The 13074-nt window shown below is 39.2% G+C and overlaps 1 protein-coding gene across 1 annotated transcript; it reads right to left on the minus strand.

The window, feature by feature from the left end:
- Nucleotides 1–1384: 1384 nt before the first annotated feature.
- Nucleotides 1385–9512, minus strand: LOC134537589 (myoneurin-like). Its single transcript, XM_063378180.1, has 2 exons — nt 8720–9512; nt 1385–7017 (listed from the first exon to the last, which is right to left on the minus strand). The coding sequence occupies exons 1-2, from the start codon at nt 9179–9181 to the stop codon at nt 6238–6240; spliced, it is 1242 nt and encodes a 413-aa protein (XP_063234250.1). The 5' UTR covers nt 9182–9512; the 3' UTR covers nt 1385–6237.
- Nucleotides 9513–13074: the final 3562 nt, after the last annotated feature.

Here is a 13074-nt window from a genome sequence, read left to right on the forward strand (position 1 = left end):
TAAATGCAGGTTAGCAGCAAAAGGCTTTCAGCACCATTGTTGCCTATTTGGGAACTTTTGCATGACTTCCAGCTTCCTTACTTTTACGCGACATTAGAGATTTCCATGACCTGTAAGACACCTTGTAACAGGTACAATTTTAATTAAACATGATAGCCATAGACTAATTGTTCCTGAGTTGTTTACTAGCACTATAAAAATATCCCCTTAAAAAACTTCCTAATAAAGTGCCAAACAATGGATTCAGTCACAATAAAGACTTCTACTTTTATCAGAGCATTGTCATTTTTCTCGCACTAAAACGGTTCAGAAATATTCCACTGATATTTTTTTAACATGACTATCAGTGTTTAGTTCTTTTTTTTTAATGTGTCAGTTTATAAAATTTGCAAACAATGCTACTCAGAGTCAGACTCGGCTTCAAATTTTGGGAGGGGTGATCAGTGGATTTCTGAGGGGGGGAGGGGGGAGAAATAGCAGACGACCTGAGTGTTTCGGATGGTAGGTAAGGAATAAATTCCAGTTAGATGGGTAGTAAGGAATTTCGAAAAGTAATAGCCGATTAGGTTTTTCTTTCTCAGGTAATTTTTAGTTATGGGGTACCTCAACTAACTTCATGAATACACATTTCACAAATTATTTGAAAATTCAACAGGTTCTAGAATGAGCAACAGTAACTAAAAATGGTCACATTAATTTTATCACCACTAGTATTTCAGTACAAATGACCTATCTAGTTTCACATGTACAACCACAATTTTTTTTTTAAATAATAAAAATGTTATGCCTAAACTACTTTGTAGACATTCACTGTGTCAAAATACACTGATAAAAATCACTAGGAAAACAATACATTCGCATACTAGCTATAACTTACTAATCAAAATATAGGTTACTCTACATAATTTTGCACAGGACTTTACTAGGAAAGATTAAGTTCATAAATCATGTAACAAATATTTTCAATCAATCACACATACTTGCAGATACAATTCAATAAAACTCTCTTAAGAAGTTCCTTCTTAAGAAATAAACATGAATAGTTTTTCATCGGGCAGAAAAAAAAATTAAATATTTTAAAGAGAGCATACATTATTTTTAATGTTCCAGAAACTTCTTAACAGAGTTTTACTCCACCATGGTGTACGTCAAATTTTCAGAAAATGTCTTGATCCTTTCACATGGTTGCACTTAACACGGATCTAATGCTTAGAAAACGTCAGTGAACATGGAGTGTAATGCAAAGAAATTTTGAATGAAAAAGACTTTTCAGTTGGCCAATGGCAGGGGAGTGCACGAAGAAAAGCAAATGGATATGCCCTCCAAACAATAATTGCAGATGTCAGCACTCACTCCCACCTTCCCCCCCCCCACCCTCCCCTTTTCCACAATCCCAATGTTAACAAATTTCCTGAGCACAGTGAACTGGCACAATGATAGAAAATGCCACTTGGATCTGGGATCCTGATTTTTGTTTCCTGTTTGTATACTAAATAATTTTTCTTATAATTTTTCATTTTTTTTTGCAAATGATTACAAATAAATAAATAATATAACCATACATAATCGTTTACAAAAGTCTTTTGCTACTAATAAAGTATTTATTTAATGTTTCTTTTTAACTTGCCAAAACCACACAAACATTAGTTTTTTAGGGTTTTAGGGGGGTAACCAAATTTTTATTGAATTATAAAGGATATGCTAAAAATAAAGAGTTTTAAAACTAAGGCTATATACGAATGGTTAATCCAAAACTGTATACCACACAATTCCATTCTACAATTGACATTAAAAATTCACCATTAAGTTAATTAAAAAAAAGCTTAGATAAGGATATGGTTTATTAACAATTAACTATGGTCATATTATGAATTTATTACAAATCATGTGAAAAACACAAAATATTAGAAGCAAAATAATTTAGGATTTTACCCCATTAACTGGGCTGTACGTTCATCTCCAATTACCTTGCTTTCAACAAGACGTTAAGTTCAATAAAAAAATTAATTAAATTTTTATGCTCAGTAAAATTTGCCTTAGCTGATGATGCAACTTGGTAACTTAAGGCCCAGTCTCACACTAAGAGTTGGTCAATCAATTTTTTTGTCATTAATATTATTTGAGGGTTTTTCCTTAAATTATAATAATAGCACTCCTGCATATTATGCTTCATCTCAAAATTTCTCAACACCTATTTACTCAAGATTATACAACAGCTGTAAAAAAGTCACGCATGAGTTGATAATCATAATCAATTGCACAACCTTTCACGGCTTCAAAATGTTTTAAATATCTGGCAAGAAAAAATTGTAACCTGACAACAAATGCAGGGCAGCGTTCAGAAGAAATTTACAGGAAAAATCACTTAATTAATAGTAATTACAAGAAATCCAAATAACAAATGTGGCGTGCGACACTGCGCCTTAAGTCTCAAATGTTTCACGTGGACAGCAATTAAGGTAGAACCAGCTGAAGGAGGTGGAAAACAAGCTAGAATGTTGACATAACCCACAATGTTGTGATTCTTTCATGCACTTGCGTGTGATTGGATAGCTGCTTGTGCTCTTCATTCAAAACTAACTGACACACACTATAAATATATACCTCATACTTAGTGGTGGGTGTGTCATGTATGTATAACCACTTGAAAGGAAAAAGAGCATTTCTAAACACCGGGCACACGTCTCAAAATACAAAATAATCACTTCACCTTAGCACAGATATTCAATGGACATCAAAACTCAGCTCACAAATATTACTCTAATCACAAACTATTTTCATCAGCAAAGATGACTAATTTTAAAAAAAAACCTATTTTTATACACGTTTTAAAGATAATCACACTTGTGTTGAACAACAATCTTAAAATATATTTTGTACTGGGGGTATTGTTGCCTACAACCACTAATATGCTGTGAATGGGCAGGCAGTGGTTTTGCACTTCAATGTATCAGTAATGCCAGCATTAGAATGTCTGTCTAATAAAAATATTATTAAATTTTCGGTGCAAATAATCCAATAACTCAAAAGAGCAAGCTTTCACCTAACACAAGGAACAGAAAAGTGTAGCCTGCAAATACATGATGCAGCAGAATCCTGATGACTTGCATTTTACTGGTTTATTTAGTCATTTTCTTCTCGTGTTAAGTATGTGGATAAATACTTAACAGTAGTATGTGAGTGACGCAGTCCATTCCAGAGTAATACTGTGTCTTTTAACTGATGCAGCTCTTAAAATAACAGGTACTTTATCAAGGCTGCGGTAAATGAGTACCCAGGTACATAGGCTATCCCAATTATTTAGACGCTAACAGAACCTGGTGTGTCAAAGAGGCTTTCTTCACAAAAAATTTTCAAGCAATTTTTAACGTGGAAGTGTTCAAAAAAATTTTTTTTTCTTACTTACACAGTGAAATTTCATTACAGTGTACCTTCAAATATCAGCATACATTTGGTACTTCACGCTGAACTGTCACTAAACGTAGCAGTTCTTGACTACGTGTAACTGGTACTTTATAATGAAGTTAGTAAAAGATGCTGAGGGATCCGGAAATATATACATGTAAAACCTGGTTAACCGAACTCGAGTTAGATAAACCTAGTGTTATCCGAAATGACTCCAAAATTGCAAATACAAAAAACACACATTGTACTGCACGGGAAAAAATCATGAGGCTAAGAGCATGGGACATTGCTGCTCAAAAACATTTGGAGGAAGGCAAAAGATTTTTTGAATAAGTATTTCATACTAAGTATAAATTTATGTACTGTAATCCTAAAAATATATTTTAACTTCAATAAAGAACATAAGCGTAGCCTGCAAGGGGAGTTTTGAGTTTTAACCTTCAAAAAAAATTTCAGAATTACATACTGTAGTTAGATAAAAATCGTAATTGATGTTCATGGCTGAACGGAAAAAATCGTTATCAGAAACAGCTTCACCCCTTTTAGTATGTTTAGCCGTGGTTTTACTGTACCTTAAAAATTGGTCCAACTGTACTTGTGGAGTGGACACCTGCCCTTGTAAGGCCTCCAGGATGCAAGCGACATGTCCCTTAGTGAAGGACCGCGTCAGCTTTTCAGTGGAGACCCTCGCAAAGTCACAACTATTCAGAAGTATCGATTCAAGGATCTTATATACCAGAAGTCTTCAAACTACAGCCCATGGGCCAACACCGGCCCGCCATAGGTTGACAGTATGTTGGTATGATGAGCTAGCTAGGTCTTAGCCATTGGGATTAGTGAACCTTAGGCTAAAAGCTTTGGAGACCTCTGCTATAGAATATAGTGTCTTTCAGGGACGTATTCTAAATAGACATGATAAACCATGCAAGACCAGATAACTGAAGTTTCACGTAAGTTGCAAACTACATAGGTTGTGTAGGCCTACACTGTGACTGTAATTTTTTTCCTAAAAAAAATGTGAATGACCTTGGAAAACTAAGAGAAACTATTACTAAAACTCTTACTATAATACAGATACTATGTTTTCATAACATATTTTTGCACTGATAAATAAAGTTAACAGTAATATGACATTACAAAATAACTGGATGAAAAACAGAAATTTAATTTATACTTATACAAAAACAATTGTTAGATATATTTTGCTGTGTTCCTTGTGGCTAGTGTTTAAATTCATAAATCACTTCATAAAAGTTTATTAATATCACTCACAATAAAGTTAAAAGATCTGAATTGTAAGAATAAGAAATCTTGAAAAATAGAGTAAAAACTGCACAATAAGCACTACTCATTAGTAACATAAGCAGATTGTGTAAGTTCTAGTACCCATTCCTGTAATTTCGCATATTACAAGTAAAATTTAATGCTATAATTATTTTTATAACAATTTTGCATTTATTTTTAAAACAAGGTAGTAATTTGAGATAAATAAAGTTTTAAGATATTTCTAACGTAAGACAATGAATGTATTACTATCACTCACATTTTTGGACAGTAGCCTACAGCTTTTCCTCCACAAATTTAGGGCCATGCAGCTGTTATCTAGTTTATCATCAAGTTCCAAACATAGTAACTAACTAAACTATCAACTTATTAATTAGTAGGAATCAGCAACAATACAGTTTAAGGTTCGACCTCCTGCCATTCCAGTGACGCTTCGCAAAATGCTATTTAAATACCACGTATGATATATTGCATTATGGCCACACACAAGTGGAAAGAAGCCACACAGCTTCTAACACAGACTGGCCAATAGCCAACGAAACAAGGCTATACATGATTAGCCGATACAGTCAACGACAAGTGTACCCTTCTCTGATTGGCTGGCACTGAAGCCAATAGGAGGAGAACACTTGTGATTGGCTACTTGAAGAAGACTCCTGGTGATTATGTATAAAGGGCACTACCACCTCCCATATATCAAATGATTCTCAACCTAAAGCTGCCTGCTGTGTTGGAGAGCAAAACGTCGGTATACAACGCATATTGACCTCGACAGCCGAAACAGCTTATTGTTCACAAGAAATTATTTTTCTGGGTCTCCACAGCATGCAACTAAACTTCTAAAGTCTATTGTCAAATATGTCTTCATATAAAATGTAAATAATCTTAAATAAAAAAAAGGACAGGTGGGGCAGAACCTTAAAAACTGCTGTTATTTTAAATTAAAACCAAATAACTATTTTTATATATAAAAAAATTAGGTGCTGTATACTTTAACTGGCTGCCAAAGTCTGCCATCTGGCCGCAGTTGCCTACACTGCCAAAAAAATTTGAAAAAAGTATATAAGATAACACACCACTCAAAAATCACTTAAGAGTGGCACCAGTTTATGAACGGCACTCACCATACTGTCAAGGAATGTATGCTAGTACGATTCTGCATTTTGTCTCTAAATTATATTGTGTCAAGGGTTAAAAGTTAAAAACACATATGTTCTAACCATTATTACAGGCATAAATATTCCAATACATAATTTTGAAAGCATCATAAGGACATACATCACATCTTTATCTCAACTGTTAGCCAGGTGACCACTTTGAACACCGTGAGAAATGAGACGACAACACAAAGACTGCATATTGGTTCACCAAGGTTGTGCATAGAGGGGATGTAGGACCTACTGTGCCAGCCGCTCTCGCACTCCTAGACCTCAAACAAGCGAGACAGCTACAGCCAGATGGCATCCTTGGCGCAAACCTGCTAAAATACATCATGCTGTCAAACTCCTTCTGGTTTCAAGAAACACGAGTTTTCAAGAAGGACCATGTTTATTCTTTCTTCACCGCCTTGGGCTCCCGGCCCCGTTTCTTCGGAACCCTCCGTTTCCGGAACGGGCAATAGTACACTCTGTGACGGGAGAGTTCCATGGAGCGCCGGAACGCCTCTTTGCAGTCCACGCACGAGAAGGGCTTGTAGGGGGTGTGCTTCTCCTTGTAGTGCAGCAGGACGTTGCTCTTGAACTTGAACGCCCCGTCGCAGAAGATGCAGACGAAGGGCTTGCCGAGGTCGTGGTGGGAGGTGACCTCGGCCAGCTGCACCCCGCAGTTGACCTTGGTGCCGAAGCCCATGTCGACGGGCAGCATGGTGGTGAGGGTCTCGGGGCGGTGCCGCACCCTCACGTGCGCCTTCAGCATGCCCACGTCGACGAACACCTCGTCGCAGTACGAGCAGGCGTAGCTGACGTCGCCGTCCTCCGCCTCGAGCGCGGCGCCCATGCGCAGCTTCTCGCCCGGGTTCAGCCCCAGCGACGCCACGTCCTCGTCGTACACGTTGTTGTTCTTCTCCTCGGGCGGGGCGGGCGGCCTCTGCGTCTCGGGCGGGTTGTCCGGGGCATCCACCTCGGAGGACGAGCCCGCCTGGGCCAGGGCCATCGCCGCCACCTGCGCCCGTGCCTTCGTCAGCTCCTTGCGCGCCTTCGTGCCGTTCTCGCTCAGCCGGGACTTCTTCCCGTTGCTCTCCGCGGCGTTGTGGCTGGGACCCGGCGAGGAGTCCCTGTCGTCGTCGTGGTCTGGCACCCATGCCGCGTCTCCGTCCGAGTCGCTCTCGTTCTGCAAGCGGACACACTTCAGTTCAGGCAATCATGCAGTATTCAAGAAACAATAACGTGGAATGAACATGTAAGTCTTGTCGATATTGACGTCATTTGAGATTATGAGACGGTGATCAAGAATTGATGGTATGAATGGGACAAAGGAAACGGGAATGCCCCAAGAAAACCCTCTGGCTCACGGCAATGTCTGCCACTGCAATGTAGGAACAAAAGAAGTTTTAATGAATCTATGCAGACCATCATGTGTGATAGTGAGCAGCTTGTTGAGCATGTTGATCTGGTTGCTACCACGAGAATTTCTACACTGTATTTTATAATTACAATTATAATTAATCAAACACCTTAATAAATTAATGATTAATAATAAATTTTTAGACAAAATAAGTTTTTTTACTCACTGAAAATGATTTGTACAGTGTCCAAAATAGAATAATAAGCATTTCTTTTTTTTTATGTTCATGTTTTTTTAAATTTTGAGTATTTTCCTTTTGCTTTAACTTTGCTAACTGATTTTCTTCTGTAAATTGTAGGAAATTGTAGGCTAGTGTTGATCTGTTCTATATTGGTATTTTTTTTATTGTTACTATAATCATATCATGATAGCTATTTTGCATTTGTTTAGTCACAATTTTTTGTCACCAGATATTTTGGCACTGTAATCTATTATGCAAGTGATTGTAATTATAAATATTGGCATGACTTTATACTGCTATTAATTAACACATGATACTATTTGGTGAAAAGAGTGTGAATAAACATAAAATTTAAGATTTATGACAATTTATAAAAAAAATTAACATGGCATGTGATTCAGAGCTTTGAAAAGGAACACAGGTATTTAAAACAGGACCTTTAAAGGAAAAAAAAAAAAGTACATTTATTGTACTGTATCACAAATTTTTACCACTCTGCTTCCTGGTACGCAAGCAAAGTGAGGCTCGAAAGAACACCTGCTTAACTTTAGTGTATTTTCTCTTGTTCATCCCTTTCAGTTTGTAATTTATTTAATGACAGAGAGATGGTCTGGACATAGACCGTTGTGACCTCTGTGCTCACCAAGCTTGTGCTCTGTAAAGCAGAAGGATGCACATATGCAATACCCACATGGGGGGGGAGGGGGGTTGGGGAAAGCTGGGAGCTAGGTTGCACAGAGGGCTGTATCGAGGAAGGAGGGATCATGAGTGGAAGATTCAGAGGGAGTGGAGACAGACAGAGAGAGGAAGACAGGTATTCCTTGTGAGGACGGGGCGAGAGTGGAACGAGCTTGAGGGGAGGACACTGGATCTGGGAGGAGGGAAGGACTTGCGCAGAAGGCTCCAGAGGGGGGAGGAGTGAGGGTAGTTGGGGGATGGGAACTCCTTGCCACCGGGCGAAGGAGAAAATGAATCTCGCCTGTGTTTAAAACTACAGGTTTTTATATGCAAGAAACAAATGTTTCAAAAAAAAAATACTAATTAGGGTAACATTTTTCATATTCTGCCAAGTGATAATGATGGAATACCTAGTATGTTAAGTATAGGTGTATACTAGATAAACATGCACTACGTCCAACACAGTAGTAGTCTAATATTAATATTTTTCAACAAGATACACACATATGAATAAAATTATTATTAACATGTACAGTACACTTTGAAATCAACATTAGCTACTCGTTCAAGATGTCTACTTATGTTTGAAAGATATAAAAGAAAAATTACCTCATCTTTTTCTGTCTTTTTCTTCCTCGAATATTTCCGTTTCGGTTTCACAATCTCTTTTATCTTTAATTTCGGTGGAGATTTAACATTCGGTTTCGGAGGTCTTCCCCTCTTTTTCTTCAATTGTTTGTCCCGCTTATCAACAGGGGGTAATTTATCTCTTCCAAAACTACTACAGTACTTTTCTGATATGGATTTCCCTACTTGCTGTAAACGAGTTTCCAGCGAATCATACTGATCAATTAACTGAAAACAAGGCAAGCACACAACCATTGCCATATCAGAATCTGGTTCCCTCCATTTATCGGTGAGTATATTTCTTAACTTATCTTCTACAGGAGTTTCACTATGAGTAGTCTGGGACGTCACCAACGTCAAATCAATATAATTCGAGAGAGACTCCGCAGCACATATAAGACATTGCTGCATCATACTACTCCCATGGAAGTTAACAACTTCCATAACGTCATGAACGGGAGCAATTATACAATCTATTTTGACTGATTTTTAGATTCCTTTGAGTGAAAAAAATACCACTGCCGTAGCTCTTTCTTGCACAAATGCGTGTACACGCGCAAATTGTATAAGCAATTCTTAAGCTTTGTATAAAATCACCTACAAAGTTACCTGAAAAAGAAATAAGATGTTTTTAATACAGTAACTGAATATAATTTCTAAAACCTTATTTTAAACAACCCCTCGTTAAAATTCACAAATGTAAACAAAACGGTCAAACATCCCAGAAATAATATTTATTTTTTAACCAAGTCGGCAGGTAAACCAAGATTACAAGATTAAATAAAACATTCTCTCAGGATTACAACATTACTTCAAATTTTTTCTCTTCATAATATTGTTAATAAAATAACTTTAATTTTATTTATATTTCTTCCGTAATATTTGACAATTTTAGTATATGTTAATATTAATAAAATGTAAAAATAACATTTATTATACTGTTTTCCAAATTTATTGATAAAATATTATTAAGAAATGAAAGCTCTTTACCCAAGTACTCGTTCCATTATTCCATTAAATTGTTATTCCAAACACAACCAATCAACGTGGTTATGTAGGCAGAATACACGAAAAAGTAAATCAAAATAACACAAACAAATATTCATTTAACCACCAAGACTGCAAAAATAAATAAAGGCAAATAAATATGAACTTATAAATTATTTAAAGGTTATCACTATTGTGTTTTTGACTCGTGGGGGTTGGATGCGAGCGTGAGCTTCATCAGTAAGAACTGGTATTGGTGGGGTGAGGATTGTCGCAGGACATACAATCAATGTCAAGTACAAGTGCTGGTGTTTTGAAAAGAATGTTTTAGTGATGATGACGTCCTGTCGACATTCGCCATTGTTAATGCTGATGGATGCTGCCGTAGGCACCAACAAGCAATTTATGCGGGGTGTGCATGCTAGTTCGCAGGTAATCCATTAATGCTGGTCCCAGTTCACGACAGGAAATGTTTGCACAGAAATTCTCCAGCTTTTACAGCCACCAGAGGCGCAACAACTAAATTTCCAAAGGGGGGGCAATATACCTTTTTATAAAGAATCATCGATCCCCCTATTGAAGCGTGGGGTCCGGGGGTCCTTTCTCGGCAAAATTTGTATTTCAAGGTGAAAAATGGTGATATTTAAGCAGTTTTATTATCTAAAAATTGATTACACAGCACTTTCTTTGCCCCCGTTTGCCCCCACTTCAAGGTTTCAAAGGGGGGGGCAAAATACCCTTGCCCCCCCTGTTGTTGCGCCCTGACAGCCACCAAAGACATAGATCAATAAACTGACTAACTAGTTACAGAGCAACAACACACTGATGCATAGTTAACTAGTTACCTAATGATAGACATGAAACTGTGGTAAGATTGTCTTTATTGGCACAGTACTTTCATACACTGTGTTACTGTTGAAATGGCTGTCATTACTTTTGCAAGAAACAGAGCTCTATACAATACGCTTAGATACCCACATGATAGCGAATATGGATGGGTTTCGCTGTAAATGATTAAGGTCTTCCTGGTCTTTAGTCAAGAGGCGACGAAATAGACTTTCTCGGCATTATGCATTGAATTGTAGACGAGCTGCTGGCATATTTGGAGCATTGTAACCTACACGTGACTGAATACAATTACATTTACACTTACATTGTCATGTCCACCATTTTGGCCTCGGCTGGTATGATAGCACAAGCCCCAAGTGCGCCACCCCTCCTACACAATCTATGGGGAGGAAAGTTAGTTCGCCACCCGCCCCTAGATGGCAGACAAAGGGGAATGTAAATTAAGGTAACTTTGTCTACCTGCCCAACCTAATTCAGGACAAAGATGTAAATACCCAGTGTCGTAACGAAGAGGCCTGTTAATTATACAAATGAATGTAAATAGTATTGTAATTCGAATATATATGCACAGGAAGGGTACAGATGTGCCCTCCCTGATGAATATGTATATCCATTGTATATTTACTCTGGCTGAGCTAAGCCAGGATTTCTGGGCAAATAAAAGTGACAGAATACTTGAGCAGTATTGATTCGGCAGCGACCTCTCTGGAGGACCGCTCCTACCCCTACCTCTTCCTGCTCTTGGGCAGCGACCTCTACTCGGGGACCGCTCCCACTCTCTCCGCCCCCCCCCCCTGCTCTTGGGCAGCGACCTCATCTCGGGGACCGCTCCCGCTCTCTCACCCCCCTCTACCTAATCTCTCCCTGCTCTTGGGCAGCGACCCCAACTTGGGGACTGCTCACGCTCCTCCTCTTTGCCTGGGACAAGTCAACATGTTTCAAGTAGTGGCCATCCCCCAAATACAAAACCCCAATACACGACATGGCGAGATGTGAAAGGCCACTTGGTATTTGGTTAAGAATTACGTAGTACACAGTTAATACTGGTGGTACCTGGCCTAAACTTTAAATGAACCATGTGGGCTGAACAAAGTGTGGGTTCCAAAAGTTCATGGGCCTTAACCAAAAATAAAGTATGGGTAAGCATATCGTCTAACCGGTATCCCTGTGTGAGATGCACAACGGTACAGTTGACGTCGTCCGACCGAAGGCCACCCTAAAGCCCGACCTGCAACCGCCAGTATTCAACCCCGCTAACGGAACGCGCCCCTAGCCATGGCCCACCCGAGTCAGGCGAGCCACCAGCAACCAAGGTAGAACCCGGCCCCACCCAAATAAACAGACCGTCATTTCAATCAACCACGTTATAAAAACAAACACTGATTATTAAACAGTATCACGTATTAATTTAAAGTCGGTTGACGAAAGTGCGACGTAGGAGTGCCCGGGCACTCACGTGTGTAATACTTTGATACATGTGTGAGTGTTCCCCTGGCGGCCTTCTGCCTGCATTAGTCAATGAAACCATATGACATAATTATTCATCCCTCGTGTTACGTTATTACCCCCACCAGAGCAATCCGGCAAGAGACGAACAGTCGCTGGTGTGACGTAAAATTTAAATGAAATAATTCCTAAACATAATAACTTCAATTTGTAGAAGGGACGAATGACCTTGATTCAGCTTTAATAATTAACTTAAGAATTTAACGCCCTTAAATTATATTATTAACATATATCAGAAACTAACATAATGAGGTCAACCCTGGCGCGAGGGCCACCGAGCCTCGGCCGGACGCCATGACATGACGCCTGTACAGCGCGACTCGTGGACCGGGGCGGACGCACGTCCCACGGAGAAACATCATCCTTTGTCCACACCGAGTTCACTTCTGGTAAATATAGTCACTTCTTAAAACCTCTTTTTTAATAACCTCTCTGTGCGTACCCGGTCCAGTTTTCGGTCCAGGACCTAATCCGGCCGCATAAATCTAAAACCCCCCCCTGCACCAAACTTGGTCCGCGGGGTAGGTTCAGCATCCGGCACGGGCCGTCTCCCGAGGAACAGAACTTTAGTTAAAATCAGTCGCTCCAGCACTGACACCACCCGCAAGGGAACTTTGAACGAATTTAGCTGCGGTCCGTGCTCCACTACCGTGGGCACGAACACCGCCTCGATACGTAGACTTACGGGATTGGCCGCCTCCAATCACCCTCATCCCTCGTGTGAATAACCAGGCTCAGAAACACCTAGGGTCACGCTACCAAGTAATAGTTGGTGACTTTGTGCAACGCACCCTCGTGTAACATTTCCTTTGTAAACTTGTGCAACGCACCCTCGTGTAACATTCTTTTGTAAACTTGTGCAACGCACCCTCGTGTAACATTTCCTTTGCAAACTCGTGCAACGCACCCTCATGTAACATTTCTTTTGTAAACTTGTGCCACGTTTTATCAAGTAACTTTCAGACTTAGTTGTGTGTAATTGTGCAGTTTTTGCA

The sequence above is a fragment of the Bacillus rossius genome, chromosome 12 (assembly GCF_032445375.1).
Source record: "Bacillus rossius redtenbacheri isolate Brsri chromosome 12, Brsri_v3, whole genome shotgun sequence".
NCBI lineage: Eukaryota > Metazoa > Arthropoda > Insecta > Phasmatodea > Bacillidae > Bacillus > Bacillus rossius.